The sequence below is a fragment of the Pistacia vera genome, unplaced genomic scaffold, assembly GCF_008641045.1.
Source record: "Pistacia vera cultivar Batoury unplaced genomic scaffold, PisVer_v2 Contig246, whole genome shotgun sequence".
In the NCBI taxonomy this organism is placed as follows: domain Eukaryota; kingdom Viridiplantae; phylum Streptophyta; class Magnoliopsida; order Sapindales; family Anacardiaceae; genus Pistacia; species Pistacia vera.
In genome coordinates this window covers 1505598-1532825 of record NW_022196053.1, presented here as the reverse complement: position 1 = coordinate 1532825, position 27228 = coordinate 1505598, and the positions used below count along the sequence as shown (strand labels likewise).

Genomic DNA, 27228 nt, shown 5'->3' with positions numbered 1-27228 from the left:
TATCCATCCACATTTTACTGCAACAGTTGTTTTTTCCTTCACATCAAATTTAGAAACCGGCAATGGCTATTACCTACCGCTTATTTCTCCAACAGTTCTTGAAATTTTCACTCAGCAAATTGGAAAGAATAGATAAAGCATAGCCCTAACTGATTTGGGTTTTTAAAACCAAGTAATTGGCTTTATTCTACTCAATTTTTACTCTTCTAAAAAAGCCAACAGAAATTAATTAAGAATGAGGCAACCTTGTATACACTTTTTCTTATGCATCTGACACATTGCTGCTGGAAGAATTCTTGGATCAACTGCCTTAAGTTCTAAAAACAACATTACTATAATTACTATAATTTTTGATCGCACCATATCCAACACAGTAATTCTATGTTTGATACACCTCCATCACTGTGATGTCTGGCCAGGACCTATACAACCGAATACCTCTCCTTCCAGCTAGCAGCTATGGGTCAGATCTTAAAACTATGTAACTGACCTCAAGGAGGTAGTGAAATGCAGCAGATGTAATTAACTTCGATTTCCACTGCCCTTTCCTCCATTAGTTTTGAAGTCCCACAAACTTATTCTTACTCATCATAAGTCCACATGGCGACACGAGAATGAGAACCTACATGACTCTGCAGCCCTTGTCCTGCCATCTTTGAATCAAGCAATTGAAGTTGTCTTTTGATCCATGGAGGATCATTTGGTTTCAACCATAGAGCTTCACCAGTATCCTTATGCTTAAAATCAGGTGATCCTGGCGATAACTTATTTTTTCTGTTATCCCACCATTCATATGGGTTGGAGAAGTACAACTGCCACAAATATTCTTGGCTTACATGCTTATCAATATCAGCTTCACCTAGATTTGTTACAAGAGGAAGGATTAAAAAAATAGATGAGAAGAAAGACAAAAAACCTTGAAAAGTGATTGGCAATTCAAGAAGCTATAGAACTATCTGTTTATTGGTAATGACACAGACCATGGTGAAACAAAACTACAAGTTCAAGTGCTCAACCACAGCTTAACTGAGCATTCATTTTCATCCCTTTGTCATGTACCATTGACCCAGTTCAGTGATTGGTACCAATCTTGGGGCTATAATAAAATTTGCAACCAAAGAACAACTTTGGTGTCTAAAGTTTTCCATTGTTGTATTTCTATTTCTGCTGTCCTACAATTCCATAAGAGTAACCAAACAAAATCCAGACCTTTGAGGTAAGATTTAACATGATTAAATGCATAAAAGCAGTAAAATTTCCATAAGAGTAGTGTTATTCTTAAAGACTTTTCCATTAAATTGATGATGCAACTGATTTAAGACAATCATGTTAGTAATCACATCCACCTATCTACCACATAATTATGACAAATGAATTATGGCATCAGTATGTACTAAAAATTTTGTAAGCAAATTTGTAGGAATAATATTTATTTAACCCATAAATTACTATCATAATCATGTTACAACAGACCTTATTCAACCAGAGCTGTGTTGGCCATAATAACCCTCCATTGACTCCGTTAAACATTAAATGTATTGCTTAAAGCTTTGATTATATACTAACTCAGCAACAATTAGCTCGTTTCCAGACAAAAAGGAGACTGACGTTGAAAAATATGTATCAACTACAAAAAATCTGTACCTTCTCCTGATTTTGATTCCTCAGGTTTTTGGCAGGTCACACCTTGACGACCATTTCTTTTAACATAATTTAGATCTTTTACGTTCACCTACAGGAATACAAACAAAACTTACACAAGAATCCATAGGTTTTAGCCATTGAAAAAAAAATAAAAAATGTAATCAGCTCTGTGAACCTTGTAACGTAATATGAGGTTCCCTCCCTGATCGGTCTTTGTGTAAGACCCTAAAGGTCCTGAAACATAAATAAAATCATTTGGCTTCAGATTTTTTTCACACAATTCTGCCATGTCATCCCTCATGCTCAGTAGTATCCTGCTCATACATTGCAAATGATAAATGATGAGCAACAGACTCCCAAACAAAGACATCCATGCATATATAAAAAAAAAAAAAACGAAAGAAATATAAAACCCAACTTATACTGTGGAAATCCATACCCTGCAATTAGATTGTTAAACTAAAATGAGCTGATTTTCTTAGTACACGGTAGTGGCAATCTACAAATGTGAAATTATTTCGTTGATTTTAAATAAAAATCACTAACAAGTTCTTTGGAAAAAAAAAAAAAAAAAAAAAAGCCGCTGACCTAAACCCTCCATTCGAATAAGGAGAATGGACGACCTGAAGGCAAGTGTAACCGAAACAGCCAGTGTTCGGATTTTTTTTAAGGGGGAAACACACTAATCCAATAAGGCTGACGCAGTTACGCAACTCGGGTCGCCACCTTATCGTCGTTGGACGCTGAAATTTGAGCGCGTGTCGGTAAACGGCGCTCCCACCTTCGGCCTCATCGGAGAAAAAGCCAGAAAGTTTAGAGTACGTAGCCAAAGATGATGATAAAGGCGCCGATCTTTGGAGAGAAAACCGGGACAAAGTTCTGATTAGGAGTCCGACACGGCACGCGATCATAAATTCAGCGGGCGATGGATAATTCCGGTTCGATTTTGATGGAGAAAGTGAAGTGGCGGGTTTTTGCTGAAAATTGATTCGTGAACTGAGGTTTAGTTGGGCACGATGTGGAAGTGGGGTAAGGGCTTAAGAGCTCTGGGCTTGGGCCTTGATTGATTTGCTTGGTTTACTTTGAATTGGGCTAAACCATTTGGATTGGGTTAGTTACTCTGTTCCTCCGACGATTGGACGAGCAATCTTTCAACTTTGTGAAAAGTCGATGACGACAAAACATAACATATGACTTATTACGGTCATCGCAGGATTGCTTCAAGAAACAAATGACCTTTTGTAGGCTTTAATCTAATATGGTTTCATTTTATCTAATATTATTATGTGTAACTACATCACAGAGAGAGAGAGAGAGAGAGGAAGTCATTTTATATATATAAAAAATAATACAAAGTTCAAATTCCAGGTCAATATATTATTATAAACCAGTTGAACAAAATTGACTTTCAGTTATCAAAGAAATGTGTAATGATATCCAATTCCAAGGAGGGATTGCAAGATCATGGGGGAGAGAGATATCATATTGTTATGGAGGCAATCAGGTCATGCGGCTGGCTAGAGTACGTATAAACGCAAAACACGGACAAAAAGCTAAAACTTGGAGGTAACCCCGTCATAGTTTTTATTGAATATTTCATTTGAGAATACTATGTTGTTTCTTGCAGTTAAAAGAGTTCCTACATTCTCACTCCATCAAAACTCAACAAATACACTGATCACGTTGAACACAACTCTACTTACTATTGCTCTCGTGGCATCCGTTTAGTATGTCGTGTGATCACGCGCCTTTGTGTTGACAAACTAAAGTACGTTTTGCCAGTTTGCCGTACGCACACGGCATGTCGTGGATCTCGTCAACCTTGACTTTTATATGTTCTTGTTCGTCTCCATGCTAATTTAGTAATTTGTATCGTGCGACACGTATTGACTTCGTGAATGATCGATTTCTTCAACAAAATTGCTGGATTATTTTTTATTAAATATAATATACCAAAAGAAAATTTGAATTAGATTTGTGGGTTTTCAAGTTTGATCTGACAGTAGGAGTAGGGTCATGTTCCAGGTCTCTTTCCATCTTAGTTGTTGACTGAAAAATTTAGATTTAGAAAATTTATGAAATGGTAGACAAAGTAAACAGAGAAGGAACCGAGGTGTTTCCCCTAGGTCATCAACATAGAGATAGGAGCTGAAATAGTTTCAGTTCCACATGAAGCTTAGCTGGTTCAATCTTGCTGTCTCAAATGCAAGCGAGTGGGAATGCTGGTAATTTTCTCCAAAGTCCAGGCCAATCCTCGCCTAATACAATTCGGAAGCTCAGGCGCATGAGGAAGCTTAGACACGCTACTGACGATGAACTCGGCTTGTCCTCCACCGATCGTTCTTCTCCCTCTTCCGGTTTGACTCGGAAGTCGCGGTCCTCGGACCACTGGTCCTCCTTCGCCGTTCCAATACCTCTGCCGCTCCCTGAATCTTCCGTGCTTCGAAGACCGGACTCTTCGGGTTCCAATCCCGGTCATAGTCTCCAATTGCCGGAGGAGGCGCTTAGCTCTTCGTTAGGAAGGTAAATCTTTTCATTTAGACTTCATTTGTTAAGATTTTTTGGAGAGTATTTTCCGGAACTAAATTTCCTTTTGCATCAATTAAATAAAAATTTACTTAGAATTTTTAATTTTAAGTTTTTAACTATGTTTTTCTGTGTTAATTTGTTGTAATTTATGCTACCAGGAGGAAAAACTCAAATCATGTCACCAAAATTTCAGACAAATCTTCAAGTCATTTTCTTAAGGGAGACTCTAAAGATGTTAATAATAGGAGGAGCAGCCCAACAAGGGGTTTCTTAAGTCCTGCTGTTAGCCCACAAAGACCAAATACAGCAGGTACTGAACTTTTTTCTTTGCCTGGCCCCGATTCCAAATCTTTAAGCACTCGTCGTAGGGGATTCTCTCATGATTTAAAAGTTGATCACCCATTAAAGTTGAATGTTTCTCCCAAGAGTGCTCCAACAAGTGTTCTGTCAAGTCCTGCTGTTAGTCCTCAAAGATCAAAACCTGCAGATCGTTTCACTTCTTTCTGGGCTCCTAAAGAAATTCAGGCTTGGTCAACTGTAGAAGTCTTAGACTCGAGTAGGAATTGTACTTCACCGGTCTCCCCAGTTAGAACAAGTGTATACAGCGCTGATCATTCTCCCCTTCACAGCCCCACTATGCAAAGCCCAAAAAAGAGCCCCAGAAGTCCTAAATTTTATTTCCCATTGCATCATCAATCACTTCCACAGCCTGAACTTGATCGCCCTTCCAGTGCCCACAAATTGCCTCTTCCTCCTGGAGCTTTGGCAGCACCACAATCATCTATGCCATCCCCTGTGATTCATCAAGTTATTGAAATGCCAAATCCATTACCAATGAAGAATCAATGGCAAAAAGGAAAACTTATTGGACGTGGTACTTTTGGAAGTGTTTATATTGCAACCAACAGGTGTAGTAAGCAGAAGTTTTTTCTTCAAGTTGGTTCTTGACTTTCTTTTATTGAACATTAATCTTTATCTTTCTTTCTATTTATGGGGTCTTCCAGAGAGACTGGAGCTTTATGTGCAATGAAGGAGGTTGATATCATCCCTGATGACTCTAAGTCTGCTGAATGTATAAAGCAGTTGGAGCAGGTCACTATCTGGGGTCCTTTCTCAAACAATTTAGTTGGTTACAAAATAGTTGCTGTTTAAATCACGTACTGAGGAATATGCAAATTTGAATTATTTGTCATGTCCTAGAATATTTGTTGCCAATAGTATTCTGTTTCAAGAATATGGGATTGGAATTTGTATTTGTCTTGCATGAATTCTGGCCACAATAGTTGATTGTCAAATGAAATCAAGCCTGAACATGGTGTTCACAGTAAAATAAGCGGCATACATAAATTCAGTCACCCTTTTCCTCATTTTGGCTCAGCACCTAAGACCAGTACCAATCTATCACTCTGTTTGCTAAATTCCCAGGGGTAATCGTACCAATCTGAAATGCTGTTTAGAAGTTCTAATTCTTGTTCATCACCACTTCAACTGTGTGCAACTGTGCATTGAGGATACATAAGGCACTATAATTCAGTCAGATTAGTTGGACATATGGTTTTTTTTTTTTTTTTACCCCTTGAAAACTAACTATTCCTACTTTTGGTAATTGTTGCAGGAAATTAGAGTTCTCCAACACTTAAAGCATCCAAATATAGTACAGTATTATGGAAGTGAAGTGGTGTGTTGTTCTTCCGATAGAATATGCTAGATTTGAGTGTGTTTGTATTAGTGCAGATATAATTCGTTCAGGGAACATTTTTTCCACTGCAGGTTGATGATCACTTTTACATATATCTGGAGTATGTTCATCCCGGATCTATTAATAAATATGTCCGTGACCATTTTGGAGCTATAACAGAATCTATAGTTCGCAATTTCACCCGACATATTCTCTATGGGCTGGCTTACCTGCATAGCACAAAGACAATCCACAGGTAACAATTGTGCTTGACATGGAGCAGAGCATTATAGTTTAACTTATTTGTTAATAGTTTATGATTACACTTTGCAGATTGCTAAAGTCCATATATTTTCTTAATCTTGTAAAAAGGCGACAGTAAAATTATCAATGATGTTTTGGAAGAATTGAATGACTGCTTACTTTATAGTCTTTACTGTTTTGACATACTTGCTTGTTGAATTTGGATTTTGTTGGAGAAGTGGCAGATTTTTTGGTTATAAACTTTTTGCTTTGGTCTATGAATATACTTATCTAAATGATTATAATTTATAGGGATATTAAAGGTGCAAATCTGCTTGTTGATGCATCTGGTGTTGTAAAGCTTGCAGACTTTGGGATGGCAAAACATGTGAGTTTTGAGATTCTTTAGCTCTATGTAGTAATGAATATTATTTTTGTTTGATCTATTGTAATCTGAGAGTATGCTTCTCAAACATTATCTTTTAATAGATCGTGTTCATTGGTATCTTTCCTAGCTAAGATTTATCTGTAAGAGTGTTTTGCTTGAATGTTTATTAACATAAGCATTCATTATTAATGATGGATGAAAGGAGCATCCTTGTGGTTGTATGATTTTAGCATCCATTGGACATGAGTAAATTACATAATAGGAGCCTCCTTTTTTGTGTATGTCAAGTACATAACCATAATAGTGTTGACATTAGGCTGGTAAGCATGAAGCAAGTGGTCAGATAACTATTCTACTAATAATTGATAGGATGTTTTAGACATCTTATTCTGAAATTATATAGAGTATTGATTGAATTTATATTGGTTACTATCATTTTTATGGAGGTCATTTTGAAAGAGTAACCCCCCTTTTGCAATTATGTTTACATGCAATTCTGTCTAAACATGTGGCTTTTTGACTTGGCATCAGCTATCCATCACCGGTGTGCCTGTAGTTTTATATATTTTATTTTTTTTCTTAATATGAGTCTTGTTTGTATTCAGCTAACAGGATTATCATATGAGCTATCTTTGAAGGGCAGCCCATACTGGATGGCTCCTGAGGTACATCACCATATCACATTGCAGTAGTTAGTAAATTCATTTCTGTTTATACCTCCTTCTTTTTCATTATTGTTTTTTCGTTTTTATTTTTTTGCAGGTGATGCAGTCTGTAATGCAGAAAGATGCCCACTCTAATCTTGCTTTGGCTGTTGACATTTGGAGCTTAGGTTGTACTGTAATTGAGATGCTTACTGGTAGACCTCCATGGGGTGAGCTTGAAGGGGTTAGTACTTGATTAAAACTAATGTCTTTTCTATTCATTGGTATTTCAGCATGCCCAATACTTTGACGGTTTAATATGAACTGGAACCCAATTTTATTTACCCGATAAGGGTTAATGTTTGTATTAGTAAATTAATTGTAGTTAATGTTTATTTATGTATAATTGATTCTCTACGCTATTAGTTCAAGTTCTTTTTATAAAGATTGAATTATGCATTGTAACATAAATTCACTAGCATGCATAAGGTCACTGGACCTCTGAATACCTGTGAATAAGCAGGTGCAACTGCTGTTAATTGCTTCTTCTTTCTTTTAGCAATCTGAATTCTCTTTTCATTGAAGAATTTCAGACTCATTTTTTTATTATGTAGATATTTAAAATTTGGAAAATTTCTCACTTTTTCATGTCATCAACTCTTTTACAATTTTTCACTCTTAAATTCTGAGTTCTATAGTTAATTGCTCTGCTTCCAGGTGAATTAGTGACAAACTTTTAAATCACATGGGAGATTCTGCTTTAAGAATTTAGAACATCTTCCGTAGCTTGCTTTCCTGATAGCATATGCTGCTTGTTGATGATTTTCTTTTTCATGTTACTGAATGGGCTTATAGCTTGATTTCTGATATGGTGATTTACTTACAAAATCAAAGAGAGAACGCTCATTTCTTGTCTTCATGTTTTCTGTAAGGGTTTGCACATGATCTTTTCTCTACCAATCACTTTAATAGTCTCATCTTCTATTTGTTAGCCTCAAGCTATGTTCAAGGTCTTGCATAAAACCCCGCCTATACCAGAAACATTATCTTCAGAGGGAAAGGATTTTCTCCAACGCTGCTTTCGAAGAAATCCTGCAGAGCGACCATCAGCTATGATGCTACTTGAGCATCCTTTTGTCCGTAACTCAAATGATCAAAATTTATCAGTCTTGGCGCAGGGTATTTCGAAAATGAACCTAACGGTATGTACTACATACCACCTGTCGGTTTCAGCTGATTATAATGTCCAATTGGTTTGATTTTATTTTTCCTTCCACAACTTTGACGTGCAAATATTATTGTATACTGATGGTATGTTTCTGCTTTTGTAGGATAGATCTCATAGTCCAATAGACCGTGCTGCACAGAAAGTTGATTTTATACCAAATTCGCCAGGCACACCACCACGTAGAGATAGGAAGCAGCCTTGTAATAGGTAAATGCATCATGTTCCCCTGAACTAGTTGCAGGGTTGTGTGGAATGAATGATTTCACCTCAGCATGACTAAATGTTTTGGCTCGATGCAATATAATTCTTTATTCTTTGTGTTTTTCTTTTCCAGTGAAACCTTTCGCCAATGTTATACATTTAACTGGGCTACAGCTTCTCATCACTCTCCATGTTCTACGCTTGGAGTAAATCGTTCTTTACCTACAGGTCAATTGATTCATAATTCACATAATTTTAGTCCCTCGTCAAACGACTCTAGCAATATGGCCCTTGGTGCAGTGAACAACCACCCTTGTGCTCTCTCAAGGACTCATGGAAGGGAAGTTCCACACATCTGATACATGTTATTGGTTGAAATTGATTTGGTAGTGAGCCCGGGAGAGAAGCTAGCAAGAGGCGAGAAGCCGGTTTTGATTTTGGGTTTAAACTGAGTAGAGGTTAAATTTTAGTTTTTCATTTTTAACCTCTAATTCCTGCTATGTAAATACAGGGTGTATTATGTGGGAAATCAACACGGCTGGATGAGAAAACTGGTACCTTCTTGTTTAGTAGGTTTTGTGTTAGTGTTTGTTATATAATGTAACCAGGAAGAAAAATTTAGTGTCATGTTTTGGTTATGTGACAAAGGAGATAAAATAAGCTGATAAAAATTAAGTGACATTATTTTCATATTTTTGTCCAAATGAAATTCATCCTTGACAACCAGCTCTCATCAACAACTTCATTTGTTGGATTTTTCATCATATTTATATCAAATAATGTCATTGTTGTATAATTAAATAGATAAATGGGAGATAAAATAAGCATTAAAACAGTTTTTTATCAGGCTGATTGATGAAGTTTATGCTTTGAGCAATACAAGAACCAATACCCATAATCTTGATAATCTTAAAATTATAGCAATAATTGAATCCACAACTTAAACTTTATATAGGTGATAACAAGGAATGTCTTGTCACAACTTTTCAAATCGAGTTTATGCGAGCAGATTTTGAAATTAGGGGGGCGTTTGGTTAAGGAAATATTATATTATTGGAAAGTTAGATTACCTTGAAGATTACTGAGAATATTTAGGAAAATGTGTTTGGTTAATTGGTGGACATGTTATATTATTATGTTTGGTTATGAGGAATAAATTGGTGGTATGTTATTTAAATTACTGAATTGTCCTCTAATTAAATATAATAATTATATTATTTTTTAATCTTAATTATTATTTGGATTATTATAACCCCGCTTTATTTCAAAACTTAGCAAAAACAATCCCATAATAAAAGTTTAGAAAATCAACAAAACACCCCCACCAACCGAGCCACTGTCGGTTGCCTACGGTAACTTAACGGGGCACGGAAGGCAGGAAATGACCTCCGTGTGCTGTATGGCCATTTTCGGCTAGAGATAGATGTGACAAATCTAGCCTTTGATGGTTAGACTAGATATGGCCAGAAATGGCCATATCGACGCACGACGGCCACTTTTGGCCTTTCATGCATCGTTCCGGTGGCTGTCGCAGTGGTGGTTGCCGGCGATAGGCGGGTGGGGTTGGTGGACTGAAATTTGTTTTGAATTTAAGGGTAATTTTGTCAAAAAAGTTATTTAATTAGAGTAAAATAGTAAAAGCTATATTCATGTAAATAAATTTAAAAATAAGGATATTATTATCCTAAAATTTTATTAATAATTGATAGAATGGTAACAAAAAAAGAAGATTACTTAAGAAAATGAACCTTCAATATTATTAACAATAACTACTATTGATATTTAAAGATTACCTTGACAACCAAATATGATATTCACGTAATATAACATAGGTTACCCTCAACCAAACGGATATAACATAGCATAGGGATATAAACGGATTATTTTGATTCAGTTGCATAAATATAAAGGAGCTTTTAATAATAAATTATATTAATACAAAATCAGCTATGGTTGGATAAACTAATATAAAAATAAAATAAATATTTTCTCAAAATATTAGACATTTGGCGCTCCCAAAATCTAAAATGTATTCTCCTGCCTAATTAGAAGTACAGATCTACACTGCATCAACTTCTCAAAAGGCACCGGAGCGGAAGGCAAAGCACCTCAGCCTTCGCTTCTCTCCTCTTCCCTCCTGTTTGAGAAATTTATGAACAAAGAAGACGTAGAGCTTTTTTTAGTATTCAATTTGGTGGGTTCTTGATTTTATATATTTATCACTCCTCATGGAGATAGGTAAGTAAAATTTAATTTCAATTCTGTTTCTGGATAACATTTGCTTCTACTTTACTGTTCGGGAATGATGGTGATTAGGTATTTACATTCTCAACCAATATCTCTGAACCTATAGATGTTAAATATTCTCTGCAGACGGAGCCAAAGTACAAGTTTCTCAAAGTTTAATTGATAAGATTTACAATGTGTTTTCTGACGGGATGCACTTTGCCGCTCCAGTATCATCCTTGAGGATGAGTGAAGTGGACTTGGTATGCTTATGCCTTTGGCTTATTTCGCTTTAAGATTTTATGCCATTTGAAGGTTTTCAAATTTTGTTTCTTTAGGTACGAGGTGTTTTACAAATGTTTCAAGGCTTTTCCAGTTCCTTGTTCTATTGGGACCAAAGTGGACACAAGTTTCGTGCCAAAACTGGGATCTATGTCACTCACCTTTCCCTTAAGAGTTTACATGTCCTTCTCAATCAATTCACTTATGGAGCAACATGTTTAAAACTGGTGGAAATTGCGGTCGGTAGGGTGGAGACCTTTACGAGAGTAACTTCCCCTACTTTGAGGGCATTTTCATGCTCCGTTTCTGAATGGCTCAAGGTATGTAGTTCTGAATATTAATTTGTTGGATGAAATTTCTCTGTTTTCTTCATGTAAACACTCAATTGATTTTTCTTTGGCGTAGAGATTGAGGAATATTGCTTTGAAGGAAGAAATGAAAGTATGTGAGCCAAATGTTGGAATTTCGACAACCCTACTGGGATTAGCAAATTCCTTGTCAAGGTTGGTGTATAATAGCTTTAAAAGCTTTATTTTTCCAAATTGGGGGATACGTTTGATGGATGTAGTTTGCGCAATGTTGTTGAATAGCTATCATTGATTTTGAAGACTTTTGGTTTGATATATTTCTGTCCTTGTGACTCAGGTTTTATTTCAACTTTCATTGGAGTTCATTATTTAATACCCTTGAGCGTCTTAATTCCTTCTCCCCTTGGTTTTGCAATATGCTGATCATTATTATTTTTATTTATTGTAGTCTTTGTTCAGGTGCTGAATATCTGTTACAAATAGTGAATGGAGCCATTCCCCAAATATATTTTGATTCTAATGTGTCTGCTGCTGAAATGGCTGTTCATGTCCTTGATTATCTTTACAAGAAAGTAGATGAAGTGTGTCTTGTTCAAGGTGGTGAGGTCGTAGCTACTTCTTGGCAGTATATATTTCTTTTGTATTTAGTTTCATGTGGCTTTCCTGATTTACACAATACAAACTTGAAGCTTGTGGTAATGTTCAGGAGGAAGTGTATCAGATGCTACTTCATATATTTGTTGGAAGTTTATTGCCATATATCGAGGGTCTTGATTCCTGGCTTTTTGAAGGAACGCTTGATGATCCATTTGAAGAGGTAATTGTTGATCAAAACTTTTTATGATATCCCAAACAATCTATCTATGTACCATCTTATGGTTTAAGTAATTCCTGATTTATGGAGTGATAAGATTGTTTGACATGCACATTCTTTGCCAAAGTTAATTTCAATGCAACGATGGAAATGAACATTTATATACCAGTTCATAGGACCTGAAATTGTCTTCCCTCTCTGCTTGTTTCTTTCATGTGATATGCTCTTTAAGTATTGTAGCCTTTTTCCTCTCCCTGCAGATGTTCTTTTATGCTAACAGAGCAATCTCAGTTGATGAGGCTGACTTCTGGGAAAAGAGCCATCTACTGAGACTATTACAGAGTCGGAAGTTAGATGCCAGACCCTCTGCTCTTGCTTCAGAAAGTTGTCATGTACGTATGACAACTGAAAAGAAGGAAATGAGTGAGAAGGAATCCATTTCCCTCTCTAGCTCCATGAAAGGGAAAGATCAGAGCGATGGAGACCTTCAAGTTTGCCCTTTATTTATTAAGGACATAGCTAAGTCAATTGTTTCTGCTGGAAAATCATTGCAATTGATCCGGCATGTTCCTTCAGCATTTGCAGCAGTACCAGGAAAGAATAAGGATAATGATTTTGATGGGTTGGGAAATTATGAAGGTGGTGCTGATTTAAGCAAACTTCATCGTGGACAGAGCATAGCTGGGTTGACACTGTCTGAAATTTTCTGCGTGTCATTAGCAGGTCTTATAGGCCATGGTGATCACATTTCTAGATATTTTTGGCAAAATGACCAATGCAAATCTAAGTTTGTCCCTTCACCTGTGTCCGACATGAATGGGCGGATGATGGAGAATGGGAATGATGAAACTGTTGCAGCTTTAACATGCTCAGAGAAGATGTGGTATAAGTTATTGGTTGATACATTGTTACAGAAAAGGGTGAATGAGAGGTTTGCAAGTGATTTTCCCAACATGAAAGAAGATGATATGGCTATAGATATTGACAACGAGTTGCCCTTACCCATCCAGAAATCATTCTGTCCAGAAAATCCTGTTCTTACTGTATGTAAAAAATTACTCAACAAGAATAATGATGCCCGAAAAGCGCTGAACTTGTCTAGAAATTCCTATCTTCCCCCTTTAAATGATGAGATCTTACGAAAAGCTCTTTTGGTTGGAGAGGGAGAAAACTTTTCTGGAGTTGAAGGAACAAGCTATTCTTTTGGTTTCCAGTTTGGTGAATCTGAATATCTGCGTTCTCAGTATGATTCAAAGCTGTTAGAGGTCCTGTTTCCCTTCCCCACTCTTCTTCCATCTTTTCAGGTACAACTATATCAATAGTTCTCTGAGCAGTTCTGTAGCTGCAGCTTCAATGGCATTTTTGAGTTTTTCTTAACATTACCCAAATTTGAAGCAGGATGAACTTCATATGTCTGAGCTGTTACCTTTCCAGAAGAATAGCACCCTTCCATCAAGAGTTCTTAGCTGGATTCAAAGTGTTGAACCAAGAACTACTCCACTTCCTGTGGTTGTTATGCAGGAATGCCTCACTGTTTACATTAAGAAGCAGGTATATTGGCATGCCTATTCATGTTGTTTTAGTTTCTTTTCATATAAGCATTCTGTTGAAAACTTCAGCTTTTACCTGTCCTAGGTGGATCATATTGGCAGGCTTATATTGTCAAAGTTGATGAATGGCTGGAGATTGATGGATGAGCTTGCAGTCTTGCGTGCTATATACTTACTAGGTTCAGGTAGGTGCTAGGATGTTGAATTCCGATTTCTGGTCTCAGTTATTTGTCATCTCAACAAACAAAATAAATTACATGTTGTGGTACCTTGCTACTTCAGGTGATCTGCTGCAGCACTTTTTAACAGTCATTTTCAATAAGCTGGATAAAGGAGATACCTGGGATGATGATTTTGAATTGAACACTATATTACAGGTGCAAACACTTACTTCAACAAGCACTAAGCCATTTGTTTGGGGTTATATGTGGTATAACAATCCAAACTCTCCAATCTTGCTGAAAGAATATGAAGTTCAAATCATAATGAAATAGATTGTGAAAGTTCTTTCCTTGGATTTTGTTGGATGAGGGGGTTTGGACTACATTCTGGTCAACAACTGCTACTGTTTAATGTGTGAAATTTATGTGATAACATCTGCTTCGGTGGATTTCAGTTTCTCTTGCCCTTTTTCTATCCTTATTATAGTAATGGTCTGTGCTTATGACTTCAGGAATCCATCAGAAATTCTGCTGATGGCATGCTACTAACTGCCCCAGATTCATTGGTGGTCTCTATCACCAAAAATCATGGTTTTGATGGTGATGAGCAACCTAATACAGTTAACTTTACTTCAACTCCTCGTAAAAGTCATGCACGTAGCTTTGGAATAGATGGTCTTGATTTATTAAAATTTACATACAAGGTCTATTCTACAATCAAGAACACTTAATATTTTATTTTATTCATTGTCCCTCGAAGAATTACTTCAGATATGTATGTTTACTGAATGTCACAGGTTTCCTGGCCTCTTGAACTTATTGCTAATACAGAAGCAATTAAAAAGTATAACCAGGTAATCTTTTTACTTGGCTATTATATTATAGGGCATCATTATTTAATTTTCAATATTTTTTTGTTAATTGTCTTAAGTTTTGGTGTAGGTGATGGGATTCTTATTGAAGGTCAAGCGTGCCAAATTTGTACTTGATAAAGCTCGGAGGTGGATGTGGAAGGTTTGTCTTTTCTCCAACCACTCCGACCCAAAAATATGAAAATAGAAAAAGAGAGAGACAGAACAGAACAAATAGCCGATTATGAATCATGAAAAAGTCATTATACAGTTTCATTCTTCTTCGAATTTGTGCCTAATTCTTTGGTTTGTCCCTTCCAGGGTAGAGGCACTGCAACGGACAATCGCAAGCACCATTGGTTGTTGGAACAGAAACTGCTCCATTTTGTGGATGCTTTTCACCAATATGTGATGGACAGAGTATGATATTTCCCGATATTACTCGAATGTACTTTTGTCTAGGTGTATGTCTGTGCATGTGTGTGACTTTCATACCCTATATTTTTTATTTGGTTGTTTCTTTGAGCTACTTCTACCATTGTTTGATCTAATTTAGGCATATGAGCTTCTTAGATCTCTGATTTAGATATGGTAATCAGGTATATCACAGCGCATGGCTTGAACTCTGTGAAGGTATGGCAGCAGCTGGATCTCTGGATGAAGTTATAGAAGTTCATGAGGCTTACTTATTATCAATTCAACGACAATGCTTTGTGGTACCTGATAAATTGGTGGGTACTCATCCCCCTTTATTAGGTTGTTCAGCAATTAAGGCTGATGCTTAAATCTTGTCTTTAATCAGTGATTTTTGTGAAGTATAGCTGAATCTTGTTCAATGGTCTCTTTTGGATCCAGTGGGCTTTGATTGCCAGCCGAATTAACAGCATCCTTGGATTAGCTTTGGACTTCTATTCCATACAGCAGACTTTGAGCAGTGGGGGAGCAGTTTCTGCCATCAAGGCCAGATGTGAAATGGAAGTTGAGCGAATTGAGAAACAGTTTGATGATTGCATTGCTTTCCTCCTCAGAGTACTCTGCTACTCCTACTTTTTTCATGATTTTTTTTGTTCACAGCTGACCATTAAGTTTGGGTCTCACTCATGGAATTCTGAAATTACAAGATAATATTTATATGCTCATGTGAATTTGCCAGTGGCATATGGTGGTTATGAGGAGACGCACATATATTCATGAATGCTTAAAAATTTATCTGTAATGTAAGCTTCATGTCTTTGATTATGCAGGTCTTATCTTTCAAATTAAATGTGGGGCACTTTCCTCATTTGGCGGATTTGGTTACTAGAATTAATTACAACTACTTCTAAATGTCTGCTAGCGGAAACTTGATGACTGTCCCTGGCTCTGAAACTGTTAGTTCAAGACTGGGCAAGACTTTTGCAAGTAGAACAGACTGATCAATACTGCCCAAAGTTTTTAATGGTGTCTGATCTGTGAATATGGTATATACTGGTGCAAACGTGATTCTCTGCATAGGTTTTAAACGAGCATACTACCTACAAACACAGAGTTTGCCAAAGACGGGATAGATCTGAGAGAAAGTTGCTATCGTACTGAAAAGAATCAATTGGTTAATGACTGTCTTTGCTTCACTGCATGATTTCAGAATCTCCACTTAATGGTTTTTGGAGGTTTGAGCGTTCAAGTACTGATGCTCGAACTGATCTACACTTTGGTAAGGCAACTCTGCACCTTCAGTTGATCCTGAGATTCTTGAGTCCCTCATGGAGCTGAATGATTTATTGGAAATTATTTAACTAACTGTTGCCACTACACTCAACCTGTGTCTCTGTATGCATGGCTTTTTGCCCTTATTTTACTTGTTTGATGAGTAACATCATCATCAAAAGCTCACTGTGTATGGTACCTTGATTCTTGATATTCAGAAGTGATGTTTCATGATTTAGTTTGATCATCTGGTGAGAATGACACATCCAAATTTGGAGTGTTGATGAATTTTATGTTGGAATGATTATTTGGAAATGACGCCTTTTGAAGCAAGAGTATTGTTGCCGCATGCTTGAAGATTAACTCAAGACAGATTCATACAACTTACTACTAAATACTATTACGAGTTCAATAGACAAATAGAGGTCAACCATAATTATTGTCACCAGATGTGGTTGGTTTCCTTAAAAGGGTTCTACTCGATTATTCTTAAATTATGGTACAAAATCTCTTTGAGTAAACGACGTATTCCCACCCAAGGTTTGACGAAATCCGAAGTTAGTATCATAGGTTCTATTTATTCTAGAATCTCATCCTTAAAATAACAGTGTTATGAATTTTTAGGGTTTAGAGGGTGTAATTACCATAATGACCTTAACCCTAAATTAATAAATTATGTTTTAACCCTTAAATTAGTAGAATTATAAAACTTACCATTTTATTTTCAAATTATATCAAAAACACCCTTGGTCACTACACACCCTCATCAGAAACAGCTCGATCTGGGCTGTTTCTGACGACGTCGAACCCCTTGGTCACCTCCATCACCTTCCCCGTAGTCCGTCGTCCAAAACCTCTCTAGTTCCCGACTCATTTGCCCTTCCAATCGTCGGCACCGTTAGGCTTAGGGTTTTGGTGTTCTTCACTGGATTCCAGTCGATTCCGGTGGCGAAAATCCAATTGGACACCACCAATGCAACCACCATCTCCAAATCTATAAAACCCCTATGTCCCCAACAACCATTTCGTCGTCATTTGTCGGTCGAGAGTTCGTGTTCATCAGCTATTTTTCGATGCCGTGGTCGGCGATCGGCGAGTGATAAGGGGTTGTGAATGGTAGGTTTTGTAGAAGGGAGGATGGAGGTTCAAATGGTGGTGACAAATGTGATTTTGGGTGGAAGAATCGCCGAAAAAATAGTGAAAAACGTCGGGAACGACGTCGCACACTGCTAATGTGCGCCAGAGGACTGTTAAAGGCGGTGGTCTGCTAACGTGCGTCACCCATATAAAATGACCAATTTACCCCTTTACCGTTACATCAAACATTTTTCCGTCACTTTAAGGGTGGGAATTTGGAATAAATAGAACCAATGGTACTAACTTAGGATTTCGTCAAACCTTGGGTGGGAATATGTCGTTTACTCAATCTATTTTTAGGTATATTTATGGGTGCATTTGGTCTATTATTTTGGGTAGGAATTTAGGGATAGTATTAGATAGTTGGGTAGGGGAGTATTACGAGATAAAATTTAAAAATTTATAAAAAGCCCCCAAGGTTTGCTAATTTAATAAACACCCCAATATATTAAAATATAGTAAAATGACAAAAACACCCCTACCACCCACAGTGCCAGATTTCAGCCACCACCGCCAGAATCTGGCCAAAAAATTAGATAACCACTCATACCTGTTGGATCTGGTGGGTATTCAATCGATATGGCCTTTTCCGGCCATATCCACCACGGATATGGTCGGAAAAGGCCAGATCTAAGGCTGGATGTGGCCTTCGATGGTTCGAAAAGGTCATCTTTGGCTGTCAACGAAGGCCAAAGATATGGCCGTCGTTGTCTGTCAATGATGACCATATCTTTGGCCTTCACTAACGGCCAGATCCATGGTGGATTTGGTCGAAAAAGGCCAGATTTGGCCATTACTGGCCACTTCCAGTGGTCGTGTGACTGTTGTGACAGATTCCGGCTACCACCAGCAGTGGTTGCCAGAATTTGGCAAGTATTGGTGGGTAGGAGTGTTTTTATTAGTTTTTAAACTTTTTTTTGAGGGTATTTAATGAAATTAATAAACTTATGGGATTTAAAAGTAATTAAAAAATAGACTAATATTTTAAAAATAACGTGCCAAACAACATTTGAAGAATAGGATTGGGAATATGGATAAAAACAATAAGCCAAACGCACCCTATATTATTGACTCGATTCACTCGAAGCTTGTAAAGGAAGCCTGGCGTGACGGGTTCGGGTCTATATCTGGGTTTCTACGGATATAAAATCATTTAAAAACCCATTTCCCGCTCTCCTATCTTCACAAAATCCTCTCTTCTTTTGTTGATCCAATCGTGAAATGGAAGAAAACGTGACCGTCATCACCATCGCTGAGCTAATCCACCGTGGTTGCCCCCTCACGGGTACATCTTCTCTCCACTCTCATCCCAACCGTCGGAACCCTCCAACTTTCTCATCAAACCACCGACCATCTCTTGCTTCCGCTAATTCAAATCCTAACCCTAAATTTCTGACCCCGCTGAAACACCCCGCCGTTCTCATCGGAACCCTAACCCTAAAATCATCGCACGACAATTGCATCCAATTCACCGACGTTTCCTCCGAAATTTGCTGCGACATTCTCGACTTCAATGGTCGCGCTATCGGAAAGAAAATCTACGTCACTGCTTGGAATTTCATTCCCTTGAAACGCGGTAATGGTTTTCTGGAGATTATCAAATGGAAGCTTCCAGAGTCAAGCTCTGTGCTTAGTGGATGTTCAAGCACCAATTCATTCGATTCATTTCCGTTAAATTCAGGTTCTCCTTTTGTTAATGAAACAAGTACTTCCAAATTACGTCATCGCATTCATGGCGCTGTAGAATCAGTTAGTCCTGTTTCTATCGTTCCGTGTTTAAATCCAGGTTCTTTGACCGCTTCAACTAGTATTCAAGGGTTTCTAGTGCGAGTTATGGCTTGTGAGTGTAAATTATGTAGTTCTAAAGAAAATAAGATAACACAGGCTTGCAAGGTGTTAAATAAACCTGTGTTCGTATATTTTTGTGGTGCTGCTTCACGTTGGCATCCTGTAATGACAAAGCTTGTTGGGAATGTTATTACAGCCACAGGGCTGAAGAAAAAGTTGGTTTTTATAGCTAAAGAGGAGTCCCAATTGATGTTTGTAACTGTGGAGAATTCTGTTTTGCATGTGCCTTGGTTATTGGAGAAAAGGTTTCCTGTTTCAAGGACTGTTATCAAGGGGAAGGGTGAGTGTGGAGTGTATACTGGTGTAGTGAAGGGCGTTTACATGCATGGGATGATTGTTGAGCTGGACAACGAAGTGTGGCTTCTACTAAGTGATAAATTACTTAGTGTGCCACATAGTCTTAGAGTAGGCGCTGTTGTAAGTAAAATAATGTTCGCTTTTGTGCCGTTACCTATACAATGTTTATGGACTATGGTTATACATTCTTAATTGTTGTTTTTTTATTTTGGTAGATTTCTCTGAGAAATGTTCATTTCGTCAATCCAAGATTTCCATGGGCAAAACTTCTCATACTAGGCGCTTGCTTCAAGACTAGCATTATTGTAGAGTCATTTTCTCCTTTAGAAGCAGGGTACTTAATGCTCAATTTATTATCATTTTATCTCCTAGTATTCTAGTGACTAACATCACAGGCATCTTTGGATTTACTGTGGAAATTGAATTCTTTATTGCATCCCATACCAGTGGAGGCATCAAACTGATTTTAATCCACTGGTTGTGGTTAATTGATCCCCGTAGTCTTTATGGGTTTACCTTAACTAATCTCCTTGGATGGTATGCGAAATACCATCAATCAATTCAATCTTTTGGAGCATAAGATCATGTGCATTTATGAAAACTAATCCAATTGTATGTTACAGGTGCTATACAAATTCAGAATCGCAAAGTTTATTGGGGAAGTTTATTGAAACTTTATCATTTTCTGCCAGACTATGGTAGGATTTTGATAATGCGTTTCTAGGAATGTTTGTAGCTGCACAAAATCAATTAACATTTATGATATTCTTGATTGATATTGTTCAGGACACTTCTTGTTGTTTCATGTATTCGGAAAAAGTTTTCTGGGATTTTATCTGAGAAGGAGATTTTGGGATCAAAGCATGTAAGCAGCTTGCTTTTGGTCTTGGTAGTATGTTTCTTTGAAGTGGTGCTTCTTGTTTCACTGAAGTCTTTGTAGTCTTGTTTCAGTTTCTGATGAGCTTATGTGATGGTTGCAAGGTGTTATCAGAAGAAAGGAGTTGCTCAGATGTACACTAGCTCACGTTTGCCTTCATCTGTAATTCGAGCTCGGGTAATTTGGTAATTCAACTGTTAGATATACTATATATGACAGTGCTATTTTGGAATTTGTTTGCCATCTTCTATAGGAAGTTTCTTTTGGCAGCATGGAGTATTTACAGAATTGTGTAAGCATGAATCATGTGGCTGTGGTAATGAACCATATTGTGGTAACCTGAAATTGGTGAGTCCCGGCCTACAAGTTATTTTATTACAATAATTTATTAATAGATCTTGTGGCTGGTTGCTTTTACGTAATGTGTACTAGAAGACTAAGTTTCAATAAATATGTATTTTTTGTTTATCATCAGGTGTTGCCCATCTCTTGTTTCACCTATCACTGTGAAGCTAAGGGGATAAAAATGCTGTTACAATCAGACAGTGATCGACATCTATTGTGTGAGAACAATCAGATCAGTTCTCTATCTTCATCAGGTAAATCTTATGGTCAATCAAAGAGGAGGATTTTTCCAAGTGAAGACATGGATATTGTTTTGCTTGGAAGTTTAAAGGTTAGCCATTGAGCTTCATTATAGAATCTTTCATCTCCCTGTGCTAGTCCATTCCAGTTTCATCTTACATTTGTTCATGGGGTAGGGAGTGTAGATGACATCTGTAATCCAAAGGTTTGGTTGTTGATGGAATGAGGGTGACTGTAGATTTTTCAACCATAAGACATTTGATTTCTTGTTTTGGGTATCAGCAGTTGATGCCCTCTGTTGTACTTTTCAGAATACTTTTTCCTGGCTGTAAAGTTTTTATTTTCGTTTTAGTTCTAATCATGGATTTGTATTGACTTTTCAGGTTTCTCCATATTCTGGAAGGTTGCAGTTGGTTGACATGACTGGCAGCATTGATGTAATTGTACCAGACCTTTCATTAAATTGGAGTGCCAACAGCATTTATGAGGTCATAATTAATGACAGTTTTACATCCTATTCTCCATCATTCTGTCGTGAGCTGCCTTTAGTTTCTGGAATAGAGGGTGCTACTCATCTTTTTCCCACCTTCTATTGGTCTCTGAAGTCAATCTAGTTTGTGTTGATTTTTCAGGTCATTGACTATGGTCTTATGGTCGAAGGCATACCTGAAGTGGTGGATCGATTGGGATTGCCTGGGAAGGAGTTATTCTCGTGCAGAAGCATCTTTAATTGTGCCCCACCGACAAGAAAGGAAAACTTATCAATTATTCTCCACTTTCACATGAGTAAAGCAACCAGCAGAAATCTTCCGTTTTATCCTAGTGTGGACTGGACAAATGATTTCAAGGAATTTGAAAGTGGGACATTTCATCTGATTCGGGTAACTCATAAATTTCCATTGCTACAAAAGGTATGTTTGTATCTTCATATGTAATTGTTGGAATTGTTTATATAGTGCCCTTATCTTTTCTTCTTCTGCTATTACTTGAGAACCTGTAATTCTAAACGGAAGAGAAGCTTAGATGCGGTAATTTTTTTCCTCAAGTTGCTCTGTTGACTCATACTTTACAGATTATTAACCTTTTTACATTACTTGTTTCACAGTTTCAAGGTGATCCTGTCATAGCAAACAGGTCTAGTATGTTTGTTGAGGCCATCGTCTTACCATGGAATCTGGTTCTTGATGAAAAAGATGGAAGTAAGCAGTCAACAAAGGTGTTGAGGGATCAATGGAATCAAACCATGGATCAGAGCACTAGTGAATATTACCAGCGACATGTTCCTGGAAAGAGGCATAAAACTGATTATGCATCAAGTGGGGCACTGAGTTCAGGTTCAGTGGTTGATTTAGGTGATGTTGATGATGTATTAAACACTCATAGTCATAGGGATTCTAGGAAGGAATGGAAATGTAAAAACTTGAATTTTTCTCTTGAAATTCCATGCTTTGCTACTGTTAGAAGTGTTAATATTCCCAACTTTGTCAGTTCTGGAATCTTGTATAGCACAAAGACCAGTGTGAAGAGTTATGTTGATGTCCCCAATTTAACAGCTGAGAAGGTCTTGCTGGAATTCAATAATGAAAATTCTTTGAAGTATCAGGTAATTTTTTTTTTTTTTTCATTCCGTTAATTATGCTTATGGGAACCATGGAATGTTTTCTACGTGATTTCAATTCAGTAAGCAAGATGACATATTTTACTTTCATCTGAATTTCCAGTTGTTGCAGATTGGTGGTTATTACATCATCAAGCACCACATAGAAGATTCTTTTTGTTCTATTAAGGACTCTGATAACCTTAGCTGTGTTAAAGCTCTAATCACATCTAAAACACACATTTGGAGCCTTACATACTCTTCTCATGAAGTTCTCATGAATAATAAATCATTGCATGATCCTTCACAGAAAGATTCCTCCTTCAGCAGTAGTAAAGCTCTGGCCATGGATCAAACTGAATTACTTCTCGAGAGGGTTTTTGCATGTTCTCTAGGATGCTGTTCAGATGTGCATCTTCATCTCTCAGCCAATGAAATGGATATGTTGAAGCTAAACCTTAAGGAGTTGGAGGAAGATATTATTAAGCCAACTGTAAGACCAGAAGAGACTTCCAATACTTCTCCATGCTTGTGGAACGCAATGACTCTGTCTGGACTGCCTTCTGTACCTACTGATTCTAATTGCCTGTTTCCAGAAGGGAATTTAGTATCTTTGCGTGGAGATGTGGTTGCTGTTCATGGTTTTGATGGCAACTATGCTGATGTGGATGTATACTGTGAAAGACTTTGTGATGCTTTTCGGTTGAGATTCTTTCAAGAACTTGCAAATTGCATTCATATTTTGGTGGATGATCAACTTGTAATTTCCTATTATACCTTTTCAGTTCTTTTTCTATTTCATTACTTGAAGACAGTGTGTGTCATCTTTTTGCATCATTTTAATTGGTTAGGTAAGGGTTTTCGGTACACTTAATGAACATGTGTATCTTACTGGATTTGGGGTTGGTGTAAATGCGACATTTCATCGGATTCTGGAAGTGGGGTAAGAGTCCTTAATTACTGCCTGTGCTTTAACATTTGGATTAAATTTGTCTTTCACTTGATAGAAGTTTAACTTCTGATAGTTTTTAGATTCTCAATATGATACCATTACTTTTTGGCATGATTCATGATACAAACTCCAACTGCTCTGTATCATGGATTGTGTATGCTACCGTTAGAATTTAAGTGTGCAAGGCTTTCTGTTGTTTCTAAATATATCTGCATATAAATATGAGCTGTGGAAATTGGATCTTTCTTTGTTCATTATTCTTACACCTATTGTTACCCTTCACATTTGTAATTTTTAAAGCCTGTTGCCAAATTGCTTCCTCTAGGTTTTACAGAATCATAAGTATTTATACTGATATGATTGCCATTTCTTGGTTTTCCAGGGGGTCAAAGAGCTTGATGTTGACATCTGTATCATTTATTGTAATAAACTTAATAAGGGTAGTCAAAGAACCATATGCCGAAAAGTGTTCTGAGTTATTGGGGAATTCAGATTCATGCAAGAAAGACTGTATAGACACTGTTTCTTCTGGTCTGATTTCTGAATTGACTCCTTGCTTGAATACTGAAACAATGCGCATCCGTTGCAGAGTAAGTTGTGTCAGAGCTATATATGTTTTTTGTGTTTCAAGCAGGCTAAATTTGTCATTTAATAGAGCTCCTTACTTTCTGAGTTCTTCCCAGTGGATGGATGAAGTATATCCTTATTATGTGGATGCTGGCAAATGATTACCTGTTATTTGTGATGGTAGGTTGTTGCTGTCCATGTTCTGGTTCTGGAGCAGAAGAATAGACTATGTGATGATTTACGATTGAAAACTCACACCAGGGCCCATCTTGTTAACATTCCTCTTGCTGGTTTTGTGTTGGGTGAGTTGCATACTTCAGAGACTATTGATGTAGTGTATGAGATTAATTGTCCTGTCTAAACTTTCCAAAAGCATGAATACAAGTCATCTCTCGAAAACTTTATCATATTGTCTTCTTGTATCTAGTGGATTTAACCTATGAAAATGATGGAATTGATCTCAAAAGTTATATGTGCAACAGAAGTTATCATGTATGTAGCCTAAGGCATATGCCAGCAAGCATAGGTGCTTCATGCTAAATGAAACTTTTTTTTACACCCATCTCAGAACATGTAAGCAAGGGCTCCATGATCTGTACCCACAGAAACTTTTAAGTCATTGAGATACAATAGCACTTGGTTAAAAATTGTGCTCCAGTCACATGATATTAGTTAACTTTGTCAGAGGTCTCACTTTATTGTTCTTAATGATACACAAGTGTTCAATTCATGTCTCTGGTGATAAAAATGCAAAATAGAGAGTACTCTCCGGACAATCTTCAAATTTTGGTGATTGTTTATTAGGATACGAATTAATTTATTAGTAGGTGAGAAGTCCCCTTCTGAACTTTGCATCCTCAGTTTCATGAGAGACTTGCTACACATCTGCTTTCTAAAACTTTAGAAAAATTTAGTTTCTTATATAACTTTTAAATTTTTATGTAATTTGCATACCTAGATGATGGATCATCCTCTTGTTGTTGTTGGGCTGATGCTGAAAGAGCAGCAACCTTGCTAAGACTGCATGAAGAACTCCCACAGAGTGCTCTTGAAAGCAGTGGGTCGACATTAAAGTGGGTGGCAATTGATAACAATGCCTGGAGAACCACCATGTATCATCTTGAAAGAATCTTAAAGAAGCATAACAGAATTACGGTGAAAAACTATGGTTCAATGGTCGATTCTTCTTGTCAAGATCTTAGTGTTTCCATCAGTTCAGAAAATGCTCTAAGCAGCTCAGACGAAAACTTCCTGAAATTCATAATCTTCAATGCTTGCTTTGGCACATTTTGGGTGAGTATATATGCAATTAGAAGAGGGATTTATATCCTCCAGCCTAGATGCATAATAATTTCACTGCTGGCATGATAATGTTCAATGCTTGCTTTGGCAGATACTTGTTGCTAGCTCAATGGGTCCGAGTGCTATCAGGTGTTTGGAAAAACAACACCTTTTGGAGATGGAGACACCAATGCATTCCATGCAAACTATATGGGCTAGAGAAGTTTGTTACACCAACCCTATCACTGAAGCCAGGAATATGTTTCAGGAACTGCTAAACAGGTAGTTGCTCATGCTGTTAAATTTGTTGGATGTGACATCAGAACTTCTCTTTCCATGCCCCCGTAATATGAGAATATGAGAGATAATTTCTGACATGTCTTCCCCAACAAAATATGTACTTGCACCACCAGCAGCTGTATTTATCTGAATTAAGGACTCTAAAATGTATGGTGTGTTGAATTCTTCAACTTTTTGAACTGGTTTCCAGATTCCTCATTCATTTTAGCATATACACATATAAATGTGTAAGTTGCATAATAATAAAAAATCAACATGTAAAGCCCTAAGATAAACAGTAATCCTTAGCTACTGAAGTGCTTGGTCATTGATAAAACTGGGACAGGAAAATTGGTCCTTGACATTAGGGGTGGGCAAAATTTGAGGGTAGAACCGGAACCGACGGGTATCCGAGAGTCGGTTGGTCGTAACAGGATAGGTTCCGATTCCAAAAAATTAGAACCGATCAAGACTAAATTAATATAATATTAAATAATAGGTGTATTTTTTGATATTTTGTATATCATATAAATTTATAAGAAAATTTTGGTTTTTTTATCTTAGTATCAATAGTTTTATTAATTTTCATTAAAAGATCAGTTTTTCAAAATATTTTTATTAATATTTAAATTTTACTTATTACTTGATTAAAAAATTAATATACATTAAGACATTTACATTAAATAATAGTTTTTAAATATTTATTATCGGTGAAAATAAACAATCAAGTACTTATAATCAAGCATCAATCATAAAGTAAATATAAACAAATATATTATTTAATGTTTTGCACTTAATATTTAGGGGTGTAATTGTAATTTTATATGGGTTTATTTGTCATTTTAAAAAAAATAGGGGGATAATTGATAATTTTTAGGGCATCTGGAACCGGAAGTCCGGAACTGGGGTTCCAGTTCTAGTTTCAAATCACAAGAACCGTCCAGTTTTGGTTTTGGTTTTGGGTGGGTACCCGACCCACCCACCCCTACTCGACATTGCTAAAATGAATAAAATAAAAATCTGTGATAAAAGAGTAATGCTATATTTATATTATATTTTTACACCATTTTTATTATATCATGATGTAGTATATATTACAATCACACAAATTTTTAATTATTTTAAATTTTTAATATTATAATAAAATTTATATGATAATGTATATATCACGTTATGATAAAATGAAAATGAGATAAAAAGGGGGTATAAATGTAACATTGCTGAAAATAAAAACTGACAGTATTAATGAGCACTATAGTTCCGCCAAGTACAGATTGAATAATGATGAGACCCCAGCATGTCAGAAATAGGAAAGAAACGGGTAAATTTTAACAATTAGCTGGCAAGGTGAGTGTAAATCATATTACGTGAGGTC

The 27228-nt window shown here is 36.8% G+C and overlaps 4 protein-coding genes across 9 annotated transcripts; 3 read left to right on the top strand and 1 right to left on the bottom strand.

Annotated features, from left to right (window-relative positions):
* LOC116131862 (protein OSB1, mitochondrial-like) lies at positions 1 to 2640 on the bottom strand. The gene is made up of 4 exons (XM_031417526.1): positions 2233 to 2640; positions 1820 to 1958; positions 1645 to 1732; positions 1 to 859 (listed from the first exon to the last, which is right to left on the bottom strand). The coding sequence occupies exons 1-4, from the start codon at positions 2553 to 2555 to the stop codon at positions 582 to 584; spliced, it is 828 nt and encodes a 275-aa protein (XP_031273386.1). The 5' UTR covers positions 2556 to 2640; the 3' UTR covers positions 1 to 581.
* A 1020-nt stretch (positions 2641 to 3660) lies between these two features.
* Positions 3661 to 9243, top strand: LOC116131936 (mitogen-activated protein kinase kinase kinase 5-like). Of its 2 annotated transcripts, none has more exons than XR_004128327.1 (11): positions 3661 to 4167; positions 4332 to 5081; positions 5178 to 5265; positions 5789 to 5851; positions 5944 to 6107; positions 6407 to 6482; positions 7088 to 7147; positions 7245 to 7370; positions 8119 to 8328; positions 8463 to 8561; positions 8689 to 8738. XR_004128327.1 is itself a non-coding variant. In XM_031417609.1 (11 exons), exons 1-11 carry the CDS (start codon positions 3848 to 3850, stop codon positions 8912 to 8914), a joined length of 2187 nt encoding a protein of 728 aa, XP_031273469.1. In that variant the 5' UTR covers positions 3661 to 3847; the 3' UTR covers positions 8915 to 9243. The 2 variants fall into 2 exon arrangements, 1 of the variants encoding a protein (XP_031273469.1); XM_031417609.1 differs by having other exon boundaries at positions 8458 to 8561; positions 8689 to 9243.
* A 1517-nt stretch (positions 9244 to 10760) lies between these two features.
* Positions 10761 to 16754, top strand: LOC116131961 (gamma-tubulin complex component 5). 2 transcript variants are annotated; one of them, XM_031417640.1, is made up of 17 exons: positions 10761 to 10793; positions 10929 to 11044; positions 11120 to 11383; positions 11469 to 11566; positions 11820 to 11976; positions 12078 to 12188; positions 12446 to 13489; positions 13584 to 13736; positions 13821 to 13920; positions 14018 to 14112; positions 14409 to 14600; positions 14694 to 14750; positions 14839 to 14910; positions 15069 to 15167; positions 15347 to 15478; positions 15603 to 15776; positions 15992 to 16754. In XM_031417640.1, exons 1-17 carry the CDS (start codon positions 10784 to 10786, stop codon positions 16070 to 16072), a joined length of 2955 nt encoding a protein of 984 aa, XP_031273500.1. In that variant the 5' UTR covers positions 10761 to 10783; the 3' UTR covers positions 16073 to 16754. The 2 variants fall into 2 exon arrangements, with proteins under 2 accessions (XP_031273500.1, XP_031273499.1); XM_031417639.1 differs by having other exon boundaries at positions 13581 to 13736.
* A 1962-nt stretch (positions 16755 to 18716) lies between these two features.
* LOC116131855 (CST complex subunit CTC1) lies at positions 18717 to 26051 on the top strand. 4 transcript variants are annotated; one of them, XM_031417520.1, is made up of 16 exons: positions 18717 to 19835; positions 19931 to 20049; positions 20339 to 20413; positions 20502 to 20580; positions 20707 to 20769; positions 20863 to 20940; positions 21068 to 21268; positions 21561 to 21665; positions 21810 to 22088; positions 22283 to 22780; positions 22899 to 23534; positions 23626 to 23717; positions 24109 to 24316; positions 24478 to 24595; positions 25252 to 25586; positions 25687 to 26051. In XM_031417520.1, exons 1-16 carry the CDS (start codon positions 18792 to 18794, stop codon positions 25858 to 25860), a joined length of 4104 nt encoding a protein of 1367 aa, XP_031273380.1. In that variant the 5' UTR covers positions 18717 to 18791; the 3' UTR covers positions 25861 to 26051. The 4 variants fall into 4 exon arrangements, with proteins under 4 accessions (XP_031273380.1, XP_031273381.1, XP_031273379.1 ...); XM_031417521.1 differs by having other exon boundaries at positions 21792 to 22088; positions 23085 to 23534; XM_031417519.1 differs by having other exon boundaries at positions 21792 to 22088.
* Positions 26052 to 27228: the final 1177 nt, after the last annotated feature.